Source organism: Corella eumyota, chromosome 1 (genome assembly GCF_963082875.1).
Source record: "Corella eumyota chromosome 1, kaCorEumy4.1, whole genome shotgun sequence".
NCBI classification, from domain to species: Eukaryota; Metazoa; Chordata; class Ascidiacea; order Phlebobranchia; family Corellidae; genus Corella; species Corella eumyota.
Window position 1 is genome coordinate 7,164,739 of NC_137490.1, and position 20,312 is coordinate 7,185,050.

Sequence of the window (20,312 nt, forward strand, 5' to 3'; positions counted from 1 at the left end):
TACTTTTTTATATTAAACAAGCCAATATAATTAAGAAATTTATTTACAGTATATAATAAAATAAAACAGGTTTATATACAATAAGCACAACGAACAGTAAATGCAACTGCTTTACTTAAAACATGTTAACAAACAATTAACTCCAGATATGTAAAAATTGCACAAATCGTTTAAAAAAACAACAAATTGCAGCTGGAATATAATGTCAATCAATAGTTTTTAAGTATAGACATTAAAATAAATATATTAATAACAAATTACTGGTACAATAAAGATTTACTTATATTATGTATGGTAAGTTTAATAGAAATTTATATTTTTGGTTTTTAAAATAAAAAATTTGTTATTAGTACAAAATTAAAATATTAACACTTACATTTATTCACATATTACACTAGATATAGTAATGATGTTGGGCATATTATCTGTTGATATCATTTAAAATTTACCAGTCAAAAATGTATACAAAATTTAACATACTAATGTATTAATTGTAAACCAAAACTTGATAACCACAACCCACAATGACAAATATTAATTTGTTATAATTAAAGCAGCTGTAAATATTACAAACATAAACTAAATAGGCCTATTAAATAAAAACCCAAACAAAAAAGTTTAGTCATCATATTGTTTTTCTATTTAAAAACCAACAACAAAAAACAGTTCCAAAAAAACAAAATATAAAACAAAGTTTCATATATTTTCTTTGTCAATGACATAAAACCTATAAATATACTCACAAATCATATATTAAAGCAAACTAGAGCTACAAATATAACTAATGTGCTAAATATTAATAAATTGTTAGATTAGCCTAAAACATCACTAGCGAATGTAGAGAAATATTAAAATGGCAAATTTTAAACAGATTTTGTTTCAACAACACTAGACTCACGGTAAGTGCAACAAACAATCTAATAAAATTAACAAAGCGCAAACTAATATGGTTGATTACAATAGTTATGTAGGGGGGACCCAGTTATGATTATGTAGAGTTTGTATTTGAAATTATTTTAGTTTAATAAATTTATTAAAAAAATTGCAGTATATTCTGACGAATGGACAGTTAAATATATATTTAGTTCTAAAATTAAAATTGAGAAATGTAGAAAAATTTACAATTAGTCAATGTTACTCAGAATTATGTCGATTTCGAGAAGAAGCATAATGAATAATACACAAACCAATACCAACTATAAAACTAAGCGATCCAACTACAATATAAGCAATGCCAAGAAAGTTATTTTTTCCACCCATCCAGCTTGTCGTTGATAGAATCAAACGTTTTGTGCCATCAAAAGCAGTCACAGGAAAGTTGTAGTCCACCACAATGGAATAGGTTCCCACATCTAGACTTTGGTTACCAAGACGACCGTAAAGCTTGCGGAAAGTTGGAAAAGCAGCAGTTCTCATCCAGACTTCAAATGCCTCATTTTTATATCCATTGTTGGCTGGTAGATCTGGATCCAGTTCCTCCACCCTTCTGTTCCAAAAAGGTGGCTTTGCGAATGGTGCAAAGGCTTCGGTAAGATTATTTGGAGGTGGTGGATTTTTAAACTTAAGTGTATGGTCAGTATACCAGGCGATGTTAGTTCGATCAACACCAATAGCAGTGTTGTCACTTAATCTTAAAGTATAAGTATCATTAAACATACTGTTCGCTATTGCACCACATGGTGCAATTGGGGTTCCATTAACATCATATTGATAAGGCTCACAAGAAGCATCCACAGTTGTTCCTCCTTCTCCTATTAGCTGAACATCATCACGTGACTTTACATACCTTCTGTGATTCTGAAAAAAATTAGTCAAGCCATAATACATAAACACAGGTGAGGCCAACCGCTTTGTAATCGTGAAATTAACACGGCAAGTACAGGGCTCAGCCATTCTGGAAGCGTTAAGGCGAAGCGTACTGCACATCATTCCAGGAGTTTCCAAGGAATCGCAGTTTGTATATTCAACTAATGTTTCCACCACTCCATCTGAGGTTGTGAGCAGCACGACACCAATAGGAATAAAAACTACAGCAACTAGAAAAAAAGTTGGAAGAACAGACTTTGGTGTGAGTATTGGTTGCCATGCAGGTAACTTCTGTTGCTTGAAAGCAGTATCATCTGGTTTTCTTGAATGAGTTGTCTGTTCAGAAACTGAAGTTTCTGTGGTGCTGTTATCACGCAAATCATAACTTGTTTGAGCCATTATATTTACTATACTTAGCTTTTTTTTAAAATCTTAAATATGTTTAACCCTAAAAAACAATTATTGTGAGTTTTTTAATAGTAGTCAATTTTATGCAGGGGTTAAGATTGGGTTGGCATTTTGGATCCTTAGTCAGTTAGCACAAACCTGTGATTTAAAGGATTAAAGAAAAGTTTATTAAAAAACCCTATTACAACTTTCGAGTTAGCTGATTAGAGAGTAGGAATAAAGTTAAACTCACAAAACTCCATCTGTCCACTGCCACTGTCCGTAAGTCGTAACTAAGATTTCGTTTTTAACGCTAATTTGTTAGGTGGTAGATTTTTACTAAAGATCTGACTTAACTAAATTGAGGTTTACCAAGGTTACTTGCCGATGGCGATTTTCAGTTAAACTGTGACTGTCTGTCAGTCTGTCAGGATGTAAAAAAAACTTAAAATTTCTTAACTTCGACCTTACGCTTGGTTGCTACCTTGGCATTAAATTATGAATCATATCTTTTTCTATGGTTTAAACAAACTTATCTACCAATCTTTTGTGACATCACGCCCATCCCATTTTCTACTATAAAACAAACAAACCACCAACGTCACCTGACTGCTTGACAATCATACAAATATATCGAGTTTTTTTGGTAACCAGACACTTCGGCCCCCGGACACTTCGGCCAAGACACTTCGGCCAAATTTTTTTTTTCAAAACAGCGGGGATTTGGCATTTTAATTACCGCGAGAAATTTTATTTTCGCGTAGTTATATACAGTTTTTTAGACAGTATTTGAAACAAAATAAGCAGTAAATTAATATTTTTTTTTAATAATAATGTGCAAGAACATGTTATCTTTCTTTTGCCGTGTCAATTTTTTAATTTTACAAACTAAAACCTATAAAAAACTTATTTTGAAAGCGCGCGCTTTTAGGTGACACAAGACGATGATGCATTATGATATCACGAAAGCGCGCGCTTTTAGGTGACGGAGGACAATGCATAATGATATCTCGTATTTTGCCAAATAGTGCCGCCTTTCCAAACAATATTTGAAGAAAATAAAGCGTTAATTTTTTATTTTTTACACTGAGGATTACTCATAAATATGTTATCTTTCTTTTCCCGTGTCAATTTTTTAATTTTACAAACTAAAACCTATAAAAAACTTATTTTGAAAGCGCGCGCTTTTAGGTGACACAAGACGATGATGCATTATGATATCACGTGTTTTGCGAAATAGGGCTGTCTTTCTCAACGATATTTGAAGAAAATAGATAATTAAATAATCATTTTTTACACTGAGGAATGTGCATAAATATGTTATTAGTTATTGCCTGTGTTAATGTATATAAATTTATATACTAAAACACAAAGAATAAAACGTTTAAAGAGTTGCCAAAAGATTTGTTCTGCAAAAAAACGGCGGGGAGTCGGCGATGAAATTCCCGTGTATAAAGTCAGCGTAAGACCGTATTTTACCGATATTCAAAATAAAATTTTGCATAAAGTACGGTATATTTAAAAGTTTTTATTGGTTGTTACGTTAATGACATATGTTAGTCATAAAATTTTGCAGTCCAAAAGCACCCATCTTTTTTTCGTTTTAAAAAAAGGTTTTTGAAACAAAAATCTTTAAAAAAATAAATATTCCAAAAACCAACATATGTCAATAACGTAACAACCAATAAAAACTTTTATATATACTGTACTTTGTGCAAAATTTTATTTTGAATATCGGTAAAATATGGTCTTACGCTGACTTTATACACGGGAATTTCATCGCCGACTCCCCGCCGTTTTTTTGCAGAACAAATCTTTTGGCAACTCTTTAAACGTTTTATTCTTTGTGTTTTAGTATATAAATTTATATACATTAACACAGGCAATAACTAATAACATATTTATGCACATTCCTCAGTGTAAAAAATGATTAATTAATTATCTATTTTCTTCAAATATCGTTGAGAAAGACGGCCCTATTTCGCAAAACACGTGATATCATAATGCATCATCGTCTTGTGTCACCTAAAAGCGCGCGCTTTCAAAATAAGTTTTTTAACGGTTTTAGTTTGTAAAATTAAAAAGTTGACACGGGAAAAGAAAGATAACATGTTCTTGCACATTATTATTAAAAAAAAATATTAATTTACTACTTATTTTGTTTCAAATACTGTCTGAAAAACTGTATATAACTACGCGAAAATAAAATTTCTCGCGGTAATTAAAATGCAAAATCCCCGCTGTTTTGAAAAAAAAATTTTGGCCGAAGTGTCCGGGGGCCGAAGTGTCTGGCATTCGAGTTTTTTGATAGTGACGAAATAATTTATTTCAACAAAAAATTTTATTATATGCGGGTTTCCAAAAAAAAAAAATATTATTTTGTGCAAATTTTAGCACGGTTTGGCCATAGCATGACATTACACTATAATTTACTAGTGTAACAGTTTATATGTAAGAAATCAAGTATAGTAAAGTTATTAATATTAAGTGTATTATAACTTTGTAAAACAGCAAAGTATAACTTTTTTTTGGTAAAAGTATTTGCCAATGATATATAATAAGTGTTTATTATATATCATTGGTATTTGCTATTACAATTTAAACCAATAAATACTATTTTTGTTTATTTTTTTGGTTAAATTTTCTTCATACAATAGTTAAAAAAATGTATACAGGGTATGTATGAACTAATTTAAAAGAAATATAATAAAACAAAAAATTTTGGAACATTTTAAGAATAGAACTACTGCAATAAATTGGATACGTGTCGAGTCAACGGTATTTATGTACAACTTTTACTCGTGTTTCGACTTTTCATGGCGGTGCTATTTTTATACACAGTGGGGATACTTTTCCGCTATGCTCCCTTTTTTCCAAGCAATTCCACTATCATGGAAGGGTAAAAACAGGCCATTGTATTGGTCGCCACGCAGCAAACTAGAAGCGGATAGTCGGTCTTCTGGATACGGTGACAAAATCTTCAAAAGGCAATTCGTGAACTTGGGACTAAATTCAGTCCAAGTCCTGTTTTCGTTTTTGTCATCCAGCTTATCTTAAGTTGTAAGAAATATTTAAAAAAAAAAAAAATCTAACCTATACTGAAGGAAATTATCTGTAAAATAAAACATAGTTACCATAATTTGTTTTTTCTAAGTAACCGCTCTTCATCATTTTCAGATGGCGGTAAGACTTGCGCAGTCGTTTTGTTATGCTATTTGCCCTATTAAAATACATTAAAACCATTGGTTAAAAAATTAACAGGTTATTTTTGACAACATAACAATAAGATTAGATTAAAAAAGAATTAAACTAACCTTTCAAATGTATTAAATTCATTATTTATTAAGTTGTCGTTTTCGCCATTACGCATGGAGCAGTCGGGATATCGTTTTGCGAAGTTTTGATCACACAAACATTCTTCGTCCCATGGGTTAACATTTTTTAAGCATTTAAACATTAAAAGTCCAAAGCATTTAACATCGTATTCGGTACCCAAGGCTTTAGTTTGGGAAAAGTTACATTTAAGACATATTAATTGTGCATTGTCATCCTTAGGCGACGACACAGCGTCACGTGACTTGCGAAAATCGTATAATTTGACGTGAAATCCGTCGATAGCGTGTTGGTCGTCTGTATTAGCGTCGGTAATAGTTTTAATAAGAATGTTAGATCCCACCACATCACCGTGGACAATTTTGATGGCATGCAAGTAATCGAGTGCCCTAAGAACTTGCGCGGATATTGATTTTGACGTGATTTCATCCAACACTTTATCAGGAAGCTGACTTTGATATTCGTTTAGAGTCAAGTTAGTAAAGTATTCTAAAAACAAATATAAATATTTAAAAAATAAACATAGAAATATTTTTTGACGGTTTTAAATTAAAAAAAAATACATATATATAATAGAAATAAAAAACTACCGGTTGAAATGTAAACGTTTTGATATCGATCCAACGCATATCCGAAACATAAAAGTGTGTATGGACATTTTCGTGCACACCTCATTAGCACAACTTCTTTAAACTGCTTTTTTGTCATTTCAACGATTTTTTGATCAGCCTTCTCTTGCGTTATTTCGACATATTCAGACAATCGATTGGCATTTTCCCCGATCCGATGTAAAACAACGTTTGTGTTGGTTAATTGGTCAAAAACCATCCATTTCTATAAGAATGGTTAATAATATATCAATAGATGGTATACTTTAAAGGGCTCAAATTTTAAAATATTGGTCGAATAATTTGATTTATTCGACAGAATTAATTACGCTTGATTAGCGTGGGTTTACCTTTCTGTTGCTCTGTAAATATACGGGTAATTTGCTGGTAAATTTGTGACGTTTCGTACTCAAATGATCGCAGGCTTAAAGAAATTACATATTTTATTTGTATATGAAATGTACTATTTAAACTCTATACAATTGTGGTCTATCCGACGAGTTTTTATACCAGTAAAAAGCTATTATCCAAACAAACCTACGATTTAATGACATGTCTGTTTCGTCTAAGCGATTCATGTCTTCCTCAGTTGGCGAAGTTCTCATTTTGCCGAAATCAATTGAACGTCTGGGGTCAATTGATTGCCTGTAATTATAACAAGAGCAGTATTACTAATAAAGACACTTGCAACGTATGTCCACACAATAACATAAAACAAGAACTAAAAATAGCAATACACAGGTTTCAAGGCAACTTTTTTTTACTGCTTCACTGCTTAAAATTAAACAACTAACCTTCTGTAACTCCCTTGGCTAAAACAGGACGGAATTTGGTATATTGTCAAGTTTTTAATCCTTCTCAACAAGTTCAGAATCCGAAAACGTTTGCCGCGTCGGCTAATTGGTATAACTTCATTCTTTTGAGGTTTTAAAGTTTCGTACTTATGCGGTTCTAATTCAATTTGCATAGTGTTTTCTAGCATCTTAATTTTATTAAATAATTAAACGCAAAATTCTTAAACCCCAACCTTTAAACACAAAAATAAGTAGCAATCCCAATTCCATATGGAAAATGCAATATTTATTGACACATTATTAAAAACACGCCAACTACACCTGCCTGTATTGCAATCCGTAACAGCTAATCGCATCGATAAAAATAGATTCTACCTGTTTTCATGCCCTTTTTTCTCAATTATTCTCAAGCTAATTCGCGATTCCAATTACTAAAACTTAAATAATCAATAATTTCGAGGTTTCACTGGAAATCGAATTATAAGGTACTGATGTGAACACTCACAGCTTAGCTACTACATTGAACATTTAAATTCGGATGCAATTATAGGCACGGTGGTGATTTAATATACTTAATTACAAGCCAGCTAATTTGACTGAAGGTGATAGTAGATCGTTCTTACATCGGTAATTATACCACTTTAACACGACTAGTTCTAACAAAAATTGACATTAGATTAATAGGGGTATAAATTGAAATTTTTACGACCCATTAAATATGAGAATTTTTTAACACATTTTGAACTTAAAGCAAAACTTTACTTGCCTAGAAAATATAAGATTTTTTTCTGTTTAAATTTTAATTGGTTACAAAAATATTGGGAATAATTTACAAAAAATCCATGACTAGTTCGACAAATAAATCAATAACATATATTTTTTAAATTACACACTTTGGTGCTCTTACAAGTGGCTGTATCCTAATAAATCAAATATGTTTGTATGTTTTTAACGTTTGAATCTATTTTTGGCGATCTGGAAAATGGAAAACGCGGATAACGCAGGATGTAAAAACAAAAATGTAAAACTAAATGGCATAACTAGGATAACGATAATTATTATAGTTGTGATAACAATTGGTCTTTTCTAGTGCTAAATAATTATTACACTAGTAAGGCGTAAAAATGTGTTCAAAATTTCATGTTTTCACGGCGAGAAAGAATCGTCACTTGAGCGTGCCTGACAGAAGTTGACTTAATTAAAAATAGATTTTAGTATTTTTGTTTAATAAGTAGGTTTACCGACAAATAATTCGCTAAGCGAATATTTGAATTTTTTTAATGCTTTTTAAATTTTTAAAGCTTTTCTGTCAAACTTAAGAGTTAAAGTTAATATATTGCAAAAAAAACAAATTTACCCCTTTAATTGTTTTTTATTTCAACCACAGAAAAACTTTACAAAATGAACTATTTTTTAATCTAGAATTTTATTTATCGCACCAATTTCCACTAAATTTACTTGTACCACCAAACCATAAAACATGAACAAAACTTTCAAAATCAAATGTTGGGAAAATCAGATAGGTTAAAAAAAATAAGAATAAAAAATATAGCAGAAAACATGTTGCTTTTTTAAAGAAGGCAGCATATTTTTAAAGGCCCTGATTGCCCATTAAACAAAAATATAACAACAAACAAAATATATATGATTTATGTACTTAAATAAAAAAAAAAGATTGAACTAACAAAACACAGACCACTTACAAAATAAACATCATGAAACAGGAACCGCACTGTTATCTATATCACTTATTATTTGAGAAACAATATCACAATCTTCTGCCGAAGTATTGACCTCTACTGTTTCGGCAATAGACATATCTGCTTCTGGTAATATTGACAATGTTTCTAGTTCTTCAGGAGAACAGTCAACACTTGCTGGTTTTTTTAACTTTGTTTTTCGACGTTTCTTTGCGGGTTTACTAATTTTTTCTTCATCTTCAGAAGAGGTGACTGGCTGAAACATATCATCGGTCCATTTGCTTAGATGCTGTTGCTGCAGTGCATTGTCAACTTTCTTGCAGTTTCGCCTGCTTTCGTTGTGATACTTTCTTCTAAGTTCGTCTGATTTACGATGTCGAAACATGGCAGCCATCAGTTCAAAGTCGGCCCCAACCACTTTAAGAGCAGAATAAAACTTTTCCGTTTCCTTGACAGTCCATCGACTTCCTCTGGCAATCGGTCTTCGTCTAAAACTAGTTTGGGTTATTACATGGTTGAGTCCGCTTTCATAGACAGCAGGACCATCTAATATATATGTGCTCGGTTTAGGTGTCGATTTTATAGTAAGACTTTCTTCATCAATAACAACAGTACCGTCTTCATTAACTCGAATTTGGGGAGTCAGCGAAGGTTCTTCATCATCCTGACTCACGGAGTCAGAGGAAACTTTAGTTTTTGGTGTAGATGAGGCCTGGCTTGCTGCATTGCTTTCCACGCTCTCCATTTGCCTTATTTTTGCTCTAATACCAAGCTCCTTGCCTGTACTCTCAGGTGGGTTTAAGTAAATTAGATCTGACATTGATATAAGATTATGATCGAGTTCAGGCCACTTTGGTTTGGTCCCATCTGCATCTGGTTTCGATTTTTGTTCTAACATTTTTAACTTGGTTAATGCTTTTTGCCTGTTATGCCTTTCCTTTACAACGGTCTCTCGTATGGAATCATGACGTATCCTACTTGCTTGTTCAAAATTTGGTAAGCGCTTAGACGAACCTCTTCCATGAAAGTTGGAATGCTTTGGAATTGGTGGTGATTTATATTGGGGACTTACGTTTTCAGTTGGAAATTTATCAACCTTAGGTGTTGGGGAAGAAAAAGGGGGTTTATCATTTGATCTCTGCTCAGTATTTTCTTGGTTTTTATTCGCCAATAAAGTTTGACCCAAAAAACTTGCATCTTCTGAATTTTCATTAACTTTATTTTTGTCTGGAGGTAAGTTGGATTTTAGTTCTGTTAACTCTGTTTGTGAAGATTCTAATGATTCCTTAAATTTTTGAGCTTCACTTTCACAAACAGGTTCAACCAATTTGGTCCCCAAGGTGTTTAAAACTACATTTTCGGAAGCAGTTTTTTGCAATGGCTTAGGCTTGACAACTGGGGTATGTACAGTTTTTCTTCGCCTTGCCTTAGGTGTTCGAACAACAATTTCCGACTTTTCAATAACTTCATTTGGGTCTTTCACATTTTCGTTATTGTTGTTTATTGGCGAATGGTTTTGCTGTGGGTTTTGTGCTAAGGGATTTTTAACAGATTCAGATGATAAGTTGACTAACTCAGTTTTTGCTTTAGGTGTTTTGGGTGTTAAACAGGGACCAGATCTTGGTAAAATGGGACGAAACTTTTCTTTGCGCCTTCTGCTCATACTTGGTCACAGTCAGTTAAGTTAAAAAATACAATAAATAAACAGATCTTTAAAAAAAAGTAAAAACAAATAAATTATGTTATCTTGATAAATAGTTTACTTTTAGTTCAGCACGCATTTAGGTAAAATTTAAGTTTGTAAATATGCGTAACTAAAGAGGTCATGTGAATATGCATAACTGAATAATTTTTTAGAATAGTATAAAATGTTTGTACTAAAAGTATAACTGGACCGGCAGCATGGTGTAGTGGTAAGAACACTTGCTACACCACACATGGGGTCGTGGGTTTAATCCCCACTGACCTCATGCTGTAGTGCTCTAGAATAAGGCACTATAAACGGTATGAACTTCTGCTGAGCCAGCACTTAATCGGCAGCTTAATTTTCGGGCAATTATAATCTATACAATATCCCAAACTGCCACAGGCAACTCAAGACTGGGTTTGGAGTAACTGATGTTACTCTATGTTTAAGTCGCGCATTTGACTTTCCCACATCAAGGATAAATTAATATACAAAAAAAACTACCCTGACTGTAAAAAGGATTAAGTTATAATGATAGATGTTAAAATTGACATAAATTAATCAAGAAGTTACTGGCCAGACTGGCAAAAATATCTGATGGTCAAAAATGTAATTTTATGTAGAGCATAAGTTTGTGTTAAGATTTACTAAAAATTTGTCAGTTTGTGTAAATGTTAATATTTTGAGTATATTTTAAATTACCAAAATTGATTTTGTTCGTTTTTTCTGTTGCATTAATACATTATCTATTCTATTTTGTATCTTTCTATTACTTTTATTGATGGACTAAAAACAAGAAAAACTCTTATGTTTTATTAACAAAACTTGGTATAAACTGATAAAAGTAATCCCAGTTACAAATTGGTCTAAGCAGCTAAAAAAATAGTTTAAACACATACTGTGTTTTGTGCCAATTTCTTTTACATGGAAACCAAAACATGTAAGTTTGATGTCCAAAATTAGTTGTTGCTGCTATAAACTGATACTTATATATGCTTTATTATTGTATTTGTTTTACAATTTTAATTTCACGTGAGCATAAAAACATATGCGGATTCTGAGAAAACGCGGATCGATTACGGATCATAAAAACAAAAGGACCAGCGGAGAACCATAGAAATACTAAAAAAACATTCTCTGATTTCAGCTATTCGCTTAATCTTTATTGAGAGCATATGTTTATTTATTTAATGATAACACCTACACGTATGTGTATTAGCACAACAAATGTAAATTAATAAATATTTATTTTAACTTTAAAGTAAAGTTTTTACGCAAAATTATAAAAAGTTTCCTAAAATATGTCCTATTTTTTATTTTCAAAAACTTATTTTACTTAAGTGTTTTTTATAGGCATATTTACATAATTAATCAACATAGAAAACGGCTTTTTATATTAAACTAAAAAAATAAGCCTGGTAATTATAATTATAAAGTATACTTGTGCTAAATAAATTCTGGCGTTCTGTACTATTTTTACTTTTGTCTAAATGCTTCCATCAGTACTATTTACGAAATTAAACATCAAACGCCACGATCATATATGCATTCTATTTTATTTGACAAAATATATCATTTGGCTTAGTTTGGCGCACTTTAAAATTTAGAAGAAATTAAAAGAGATACCGTAAAGCATTTGTACCGTTTCTAAGATCTCTAAATAAATAAAACAGGGTATACAGTTGTTCGCACTTACAGCTTATCCCATTTGTTCAATGGAAGCGCTTTGAAAAATATAAAAGCAAAAAAGAAACGATATATTAATATTTAGGTAACCTGTACATTTACGACAGCTTTAAATATACTAAATCTTGCTAACAAAACAACATTAATTGCATTGCACGTGTCTGGATAATAACGTAACATCTAAAATTAATAAAATAGTAAAACCTTTAGAGTATGTTTGTGTTGCGTTGTACAACACGAAGTGTATTTCTTGAAAATTTCGCAATATAATTTAAATTTATAGAGAAAACGTAATAAAGAATGTTATGAACAGCTTATCATTCCAACACCGTTGTTACAATGGTTCATGACAGTTGGCGACGACGGAGCGACGTCAGGTGGCGCCTTTGAGCCAGAACATTCTGCGATGTTCATGGCAGCGTCGCAAGGCTTTGGTGACCGTTGACGATTCCTCCAACGCGGCTTTAAATCGGTACTGGCGACCAATCGAAACGGTTCGTTGGTGCCGTCCGCACTTTTAAAATTGTTGTTATTAATGATATGGTTTGTGGTGTGCGCGACACCACGCGTTAAGTTATTAGTTCTTGAAGATACCGACGCGTAAGGTTTTAAACATTGTTTTGTGTCTTTAGAGCGCAAACAGCTCTTCCCTACGACCAAAAGCGGATCGTCTTTTGCCGTGACAGGTGACGACAGTGTCAGGGATGAAAGCTTTTCTGCACTTGGACTGACACATCGCCTGACAACTGTCACTCTGTCAGAGTGACCTCGGGTCCTACTGGTGGCGGTAAATTGTGAATTGGCAGACGACAATTGTTTTGAGCTTAGAAAAGCTTGATAGCCGTATTGTGGCCTTAAGTTTAAGTTAAACGACTTTTTTAGGACTTTAGGGCTGCGCGTGTTACGTGAAACGAATTTATCCACGCCTGGTGAGGTACAGGGCGAGCGACGAAGCTCACAAGGTGAATTTGATTCATTGATAAATGGTGATGGATCGGTATGACTTCGAAATCGGCCAAATGGAGAAGGGGGCGACATTGATTCGTCACTTTGAGTCATTTCAACGTCACTTGGGGTGTTACAGTTCTCCGTCAAGCCTAAGATTTCGTGCCTTACAGCAGGTGAGTTGGGTGCGGTGAAGGAGCGAATTTGTTGCAGCGATCGAACTCTGGGGATATACCCCGAGTTGCCTGATATAAATTCGCAGGACGTGCTTTGCGCTAAAGTTGGAACATCACCCGGGCGGTGTAGGAACACGTCTAGCCCCTGCGGCCGGTGACTGCCAACGCGACGCGGTAGGCTGCTTGATTTTTGCACGGCGTCCATTTTGCCGTAAGTGTTGTTGGAAGGCTTGAAATGCAAATCATGCCGATCGTCGCTGTGCTCGTCTTCGACGCCATCGCTGCCAAGTCTACGTGAATGCTCAACTGAGACGTGCAGGTCCAGTACAACTCCAGCCCCGCCCTGTACGGAAGGCTCGCTGGCAAACAATTGCCTGTCAATGTGTGAGGTGGTATTAACTAGTTCAGGATTGTGCGAAAAACAGCGGTTAAATGCGAGAGAGGGGCCCTTGCGTCGCCGACAAAACGACGAAGTGGATGACGTAGAAGCCGCCGTGCTCTGCGAAAAGTTGTTGACGACTTGACCCTTTGCCCTTGGGGGTGAAACTTGTATTTTTGGCACGACCGTTTTTTCTTGATTCTGTGGTGGCTCGGTGGGAGTTGAAGGCTCTTGTGTGACAGAATGATTGCTGGAAGTAGATTTTTTCATATGGCCTTGTTTTTGTAAGCCTTTCTCGTACTCCATAAGCTGCCCGAGAAAATTGAAGTTAGGCGAGATGGTCGTTCTTTTCTCTTTGACAAATCTTTAAAAAAACACATGTCAATAAAATATTGTTTATTATTGTTCAATAACAAGTCTACTAACGATGAAGGATGTAATTTAGAATACGCAGCTGTTATCGATAGATAACTGCCGATTTTGTATTACAAACAATGAAATGTTTACGACATTGTAAAGCCCTATGTATGTGTAAATGACGTAACGTATATAGATAACCAATAGGCTGGGGAACAAATCAGAGTGCTGTTAAAATACCATGACGTAACGGCGCTTAACCGATCTCACATAACTGAGATTCTTTTTCAAAAATGTACGGCCTTAAAAATAGATGACCTGATTTAAGCATGAAATCGAATGCCAGTAGTTTATAAAGCGCTTAGCCTACAGCAATAAGTCTGTGACGTAACAATGGCCTATTGTTAATAATTAATATGCGACGTTAATGGCATGTTGGCCTGATTAAAAATCACGAATATCAATAAACAAGTAAATGGACAACCAGCTAATCGCATTCCTTATCAATTTACCAATTAAACAATAACGCTCATTACATACACGAGTATTTGTTGAAGACGACAAACAGAATATTGCTTTTAGGGGGATAGCATTATAGTTATTTCAACTAACCTATAAGCTTCATCGAAACTAAGTCGCATATAATACATGACGTAGGCAATCGCAACAGTAGCTGAACGCGATACTCCAGCCAGACAATGGACCAAAACTCGTTCGTTCTTTTCTCTTGCTGCCTCTGTGAAAAAAAAAAAAAAATATATTGAAAGTGTAAACATATTTTCGATCGAAAATAATACGTATCATATTTCTATGTTTACACAAATTTTTTTAAGCTACAAATTGCCCAATTTAAATACAAATTTCTGAGTTTCATAACATTATTAAAACGTGATAATATATTAAGCATGTTTTTTTATTAATCGTTAAAATTGCTGAATAATACATTATACTAACTGGAAAAAAGCCCATTTTGTCACTAAAAAGCACGTATTAAATTCGCGGTAACATTACATTATCTGTGGCCAATTAAAACGTACGATTAGGTATTGTCTAAATAAAACACGACCTATTGACGTCAGAATCAATATAAGCACCACCTATTTAAAGCAAAACTAAACAATAGCCCAAAGGTGTATAAGTCGACTTTCTTTTAATATATTAAAATATACCATACATGTTTTTTTAACCTTCTACCATAAATATTTTTCCATAATATTTCTTAATGTCTATCCATTACACTAATATATATTTAAAGCAATAGGCTTTTTAACACAATCGCGTTTAAGTGTGAAAAAGATTTAGCACTGTCGTGGGAATATCCTTTTTTGGCGTTAATTTATTTAATTACTTATTCCGCGAATTAAGATTTAGTGGTAATATACTTTTAACGAACCTAATTGCCGAATAACGAACCCAATTGTCGAAAAACTTCAAAGAAATGTCATAATAACCAATCCAAAGTGTAATGTGCAATTATTACTATTTTTAAATCAATTAATATTTGGGTCTTTGGGCCAGCGAAAAATCATAAAAAACAGTCAAAAAACACAACTTTTTTTCCCTTTAGCTAAAGACTTGGTAACATTAGAATACTGGCTTACCTATAAATTTGACAGCGTCGTCCAAGTGCGGTGTTATATATTCCTGGTGGTTATCTCTAATGGCAATCCTTCGAAAATGGTCGTCGTCGAAGTTGTCAGGTCGGCCGCAGTCGCAGCTCACATTCAACACGTTCGTTATATGATGACTTTCGAGCAAATTCTGAGTTAAGCAAATTGTCATCAAGATATTCAAAATTAGACAAAACACAAGAGACATAATGAATTTTTTAGTAACTATTAATAGCATGTGATAAATTCAACGTTTTTACCATGAGTTTCTAATATTATGTGATATATATGCATTAAAAATCGGTTTGTTACATAACGTGACTCGTAAATCTCTATAAAGCGCACGATTAATAGTCAAAAAGTTTATAAAATAAAGTGGCATTTTTAATGACTTTACCGTACGTGTTAATAAAATGAACATTAACACGCCGCTGCATAGTCTTTGTACAAACATAATAGGCAACTAATCAAGCCGATGTTAACACTTGTAAATACCTTGTCGGCAACATCATTTTGCGAGCCCAAAAATAGATGTGGAAATATCCGGGTTGCAACGGTCGTTCGTTTCGTCAGGCATGGCTGCGATAAAGTCTCGCGAGAGCTAGTTACTTGCAAGTGATCATTAGTTTTAGGACTCTGCGCACTTTTGTCATCTGCCATGTTGTTTGTACCATCCTTGCTGGACGGCAGTTTGAACGTGGCATCGTTCGTGCTAGTCGTGGCGGCTAGATCCAATTGACACGGCATTGTAAAACAGTGTTTTAAAGCGTGCAAGTCGTCTGTAAAACAAAATCATTAAGTTAAACACAACTAATAAGGTTAATTCAAAGTATATAATACTATTAAGTTGGGGGTAACGTTAGCTTAGAGCTGCATTAATTTCACCGGTCGACCGGTTAGAGGTTGCGAGTGACGTCAAAAATAAATTATTCAACGTATGAAATCGAAGGATTTAAAGTGGCTTTCAGTGACGTACATTTCTCGTTGGAATCGAGCGAAGTAATCTAGTTAGAGGCAAATACGTCATAATCCAATAAACAACAAGTTTTGATTGGCGTCGTTCTTACGTGTTACGTAAACTCTTTATACATTTTTAAATAAAACATTACCTAACAAAAATGTTTTTTCCCATTTTTTAAAATAATTTTTATAAATTTTGTGTAAAAATAGAGCTGCGACCTTTTTGAGAAAAAAATGCGGCATTTAATTAAACCTCCTTGGCGGCCATAAAAAAGCCCAAAATAGATCTTGAAGAGCTTGGAATTCTAAACATATTTACAAAGTTGTTGTTGGCATAAACAGAGGCAGGCAAGGGAGAACAGGGAAGACAGTTAAACGTATTCGTCAAATTCCTGGTACGCAGTGAGTCAGTTACGATCGCGTGTCAAATGCAACCTCGCTTCGCTAACGACAGTCTTTTCTAAGCAGGAATTCCCGCACTTAAAAGCATACAGGCAAGGCATGGTCCTGCGCGCTTTATCTACATATTAGGAGCGCAAATGGCTTGCCGCGTGTCACCTGTTAACGAAAATATTACTCTATTATGGTAGTACGTCAGTTGCTTTACGATCATGATCGGGTTATCATGTCTATAACAGGAAAATAGCCCTTATTTAAATCCCCAGAGATTTTCGCGAAAAACATTTTAGGCGAAATTATTTTTGATACGCTTACGTCATTTTCGCTGTATCTATAATGCGATACATTATCTGATGGAGTAAATAGTGGCAGCAATGTCCACGTTAATAGCGCCGCATATGCTCTTACCCCACATGTTAAATTATTTCTTTATAGATAACGTAATGTCTAAAAGTATATGTGTTTTGTAAGGCTAACGCATGACGTCATTTATTTAAGTGCTTTCAGAGTCTTCTGAAATAATGGCGTAAGAGCGCTGCGGAATTTTAATGAAAAAGAATTGAAACTGTCTGTCAACCCGTATTTAACAGAAGGAAATTTTTCCAGTGATACATGCAATTTTTCATTGACAAAAAAGGAACACTAACACGATTCTACAAAGTCTTATTTAAAACTACCAGTCAAAACGGTACATGTGATAATTCATTGACAAAACAAGAAAAAAAAACTGTCTGACACTTCACTAATGTCAGCTTGAAAACTTGTGTAATTCCACTTATCAAACAACGCTTGTTTGACAACTTCCCCGTCCAGAAAGTTCCCCAACGACCGAACAAAATGCGACATTTTTTTTGTACCAGTATCAGGTCATTACTAACTTAAACACTTTATTTAGTGCTAGCCCGCAATTGAAATGCCTTCTAGAAGATTTATAGCGCTAACTACATAGAATTATGCCATTAGATCGGGGTGTGGTGCGCGGTAAAAGTTCACCACCTTACCTTTTAGGGAACCCATCTGTCTTTAATACACAACGCAGTCAAGTTAAGTCGACGAATTACTTAACAAAAACAACGCCATATTTGGTTGCAGGTTTGAAACTGGTGCGAACGCTTGCGAGTTATTTTAAGTAACGCTGTTTTGCTCGAATTTTACAACGCTTGACGAAAAAATGGTAAATCGTGATACACAAACAACGGAGCCTCTGTAATGCTCACAAACAACGTTTGTTCTAGTTTTGAAAAAAAGTAGGGTTTGGGTTCGAGCCAGATCGTAACCTAACTTTCTCGTGTTCGGCGAGGCGAGCTTTCGCTTTACAAAATATCGACCAGCGGTGACGTAACCACTCGATTATGTTGATCGCGTGCAAAGCCCAGTCGATAGATGGCACTGACTCACGATCATTTCGCCTCGGGATACGCTCGCTGGATTCCATCATGTGTTTCCGAATTGTCTGATTTCGTCGATTATTTTCCGTCGGCTAGCTTCGATTTTTATTTCACTCTCGATCGAACTTTATCACAGCACAATCAACACAATGCAAGCCTAAATAACGCGTCCACAAATAACGTTTTCTGACGTAATGCGTTGAAACATTCCGAGTAATTTTCGCAATCGTACAGTAACCACAATATTTAATTTAAGTAATTCTGTTGATTTCGTGATTGCATGAAATTTGCGGGCGTCCGCGAAACAGATCATTTTGGCTGCGAATAACATTTCAACCACTAACTATATACATATATACGAGCTAGGAAATATCAAAGTTTGAAGGCACTTCTATTTTTGTATGATGATTCGCTTGAGTGACGCATTAGAGCGAGGCGACAAGAGATAAAACAACAATCATCTCCTTATTTTACATAAATCGAAAATAAATTGACAGACTGACACATTTTTATGAATAAAATCGATAAACCCGCGCATTGAGGTTAAAAACAATCTTATTTTTTCCGTGACGACATGCACGTTATGAATACAGTTAATAACTGAATCGATTTTCGAAACAAATGAAGTTTCACAGTTAACAAAAATAGGCCTTATCGACAAATAGGCTCGGTGGTAGGCTAGTGCTAAATTGGTCGAGATAAATGACAAAACACACATGCGCAATACACACTTTACCACATGCTGGTTAAAACTGTCAGTTTTAACCCCCTCTATCTTGAGGAGGCCTGGTTTTGTATATACTAATTTTTACGAAAACATGTATTGGCATAAGCCAGTTTAAAGTAGAATTCGCAGGTGTGAGTAATATTACATCACATATAGCTTACGAATTTTATTAATATAGCAAATTTAAATGTTGTGTGTTTCTAACCGAAAACACAGGCCCGCACTTGTTTTGCTTTAGTTCCAATATGCCTGTGTTCCGATGTCATTAATCAAAACATGGAAAAACAAGTCTAATGATTCAGCAACGGCTGGCAGCTAAAACAAAAGCTAGATTTATTTTAAGCGAATGACGTAAAATCAATCCTTACAATTAGTCTTAGCTCTGGAATCCCTCTGGCTTGAATGTCATACGATTGAAACAGCAGAAAAGTATTCAAAACATATCACACATTCACGATCAAACAACGAGAAGTCGCTGGTTTTGTTATAACATTACTCGCAATGTTTCGCGATATACTGGCTCGCGACCAACGCAAAGACGACAATCAATGGAAATCCAAACTATTTAAGTTATCGACCAGTAGACTGAGCTAAGGTGTTACTTTAATCTTAAATTATCGACCTATCGGTGTCAGTATTAGGCTTAACCTTGCCTTAGAATAATTTTGTAAAATGCTGTAAATAATAAAAAACCTATCTGTTACATGCGCTAAAAGTAAAATACTAACCGCTACAAACTACTAAGGGGTAACTAATCTTGAACTCATGACATTGTGCGTATACCTGATTACTTTTAATTAACATACGTTTAGTAATTTGATCCAAATTACGTCATAAGCAACGTTTTTAAAAGAGTAAGCTCATTATCAATTTAAGCCTACTTTAAACGAACCCATAACAAATAAGTACTGCCGTACGTGCGCTAGGTTTCAGGCTAATCGATATTTAGTAATATCCGTAACCTTCGACAACAGTTTAACGTAAACAAAAACGACATTTTGTTTTAATTATTATCACAACAAAAACTCACCTGGACGTTTTATGTACTTTCTTGCCTCAATAGACGAAGGCAACGAAAGGTTTCTACAAACTGGCATCTTTATATCGTGAATAAGAGATATTTATCTTTGAGGTAATATATCTGACGTTGTTAGCTGTGTTTTTTAACGATGAAGGTAGTTCTTCTACAGTTGATTTAAAATCAGCCTTTTAACAATGCTGCATATTCGCTAACAGTAGAAAAGAATACTATCTTGTTTTGTACGTAACAGTTTTAATTCACCTCTATTACCAAAATGGTTTATCCTATTTCTGTAAATCCAATTAAATATAAGGTTTTGTCTGATTGTATATTACAGATACTGTTTAAA

The 20,312-nt window shown here is 34.1% G+C and overlaps 2 protein-coding genes across 2 annotated transcripts; both read right to left on the bottom strand.

The window, feature by feature from the left end:
• Positions 1 to 54: 54 nt before the first annotated feature.
• Positions 55 to 2,250, bottom strand: LOC145751982 (cell cycle control protein 50A-like). Its single transcript, XM_082568162.1, has one exon. It carries the CDS (start codon positions 2,203 to 2,205, stop codon positions 1,135 to 1,137), a length of 1,071 nt encoding a protein of 356 aa, XP_082424288.1. The 5' UTR covers positions 2,206 to 2,250; the 3' UTR covers positions 55 to 1,134.
• Positions 2,251 to 8,333: 6,083 nt separating this feature from the next.
• LOC145752308 (uncharacterized) lies at positions 8,334 to 20,312 on the bottom strand. The gene is made up of 9 exons (XM_082568607.1): positions 19,973 to 20,312; positions 15,964 to 16,247; positions 15,460 to 15,619; positions 14,471 to 14,594; positions 12,313 to 13,865; positions 12,104 to 12,162; positions 11,018 to 11,101; positions 10,820 to 10,824; positions 8,334 to 10,292 (listed from the first exon to the last, which is right to left on the bottom strand). The coding sequence occupies exons 1-9, from the start codon at positions 20,037 to 20,039 to the stop codon at positions 8,642 to 8,644; spliced, it is 3,987 nt and encodes a 1,328-aa protein (XP_082424733.1). The 5' UTR covers positions 20,040 to 20,312; the 3' UTR covers positions 8,334 to 8,641.

Bases quoted from the DNA above. Each gene is read 5' to 3' on its own strand.
- LOC145751982 (XM_082568162.1), bottom strand. From the start codon at position 2,205: ATGGCTCAAACAAGTTATGATTTGCGTGATAACAGCACCACAGAAACT.
- LOC145752308 (XM_082568607.1), bottom strand. From the start codon at position 20,039: ATGCCAGTTTGTAGAAACCTTTCGTTGCCTTCGTCTATTGAGGCAAGA. The intron at 15,620-15,963 runs GTATTTACAAGT...TGCTTAACTCAG, and splicing joins AAAATGATGTTGCCGACAAG to AATTTGCTCGAAAGTCATCA. The intron at 11,102-12,103 runs GTAAATGTACAG...TCTTGTTTTTAG, and splicing joins TTAGTATATTTAAAGCTGTC to TCCATCAATAAAAGTAATAG.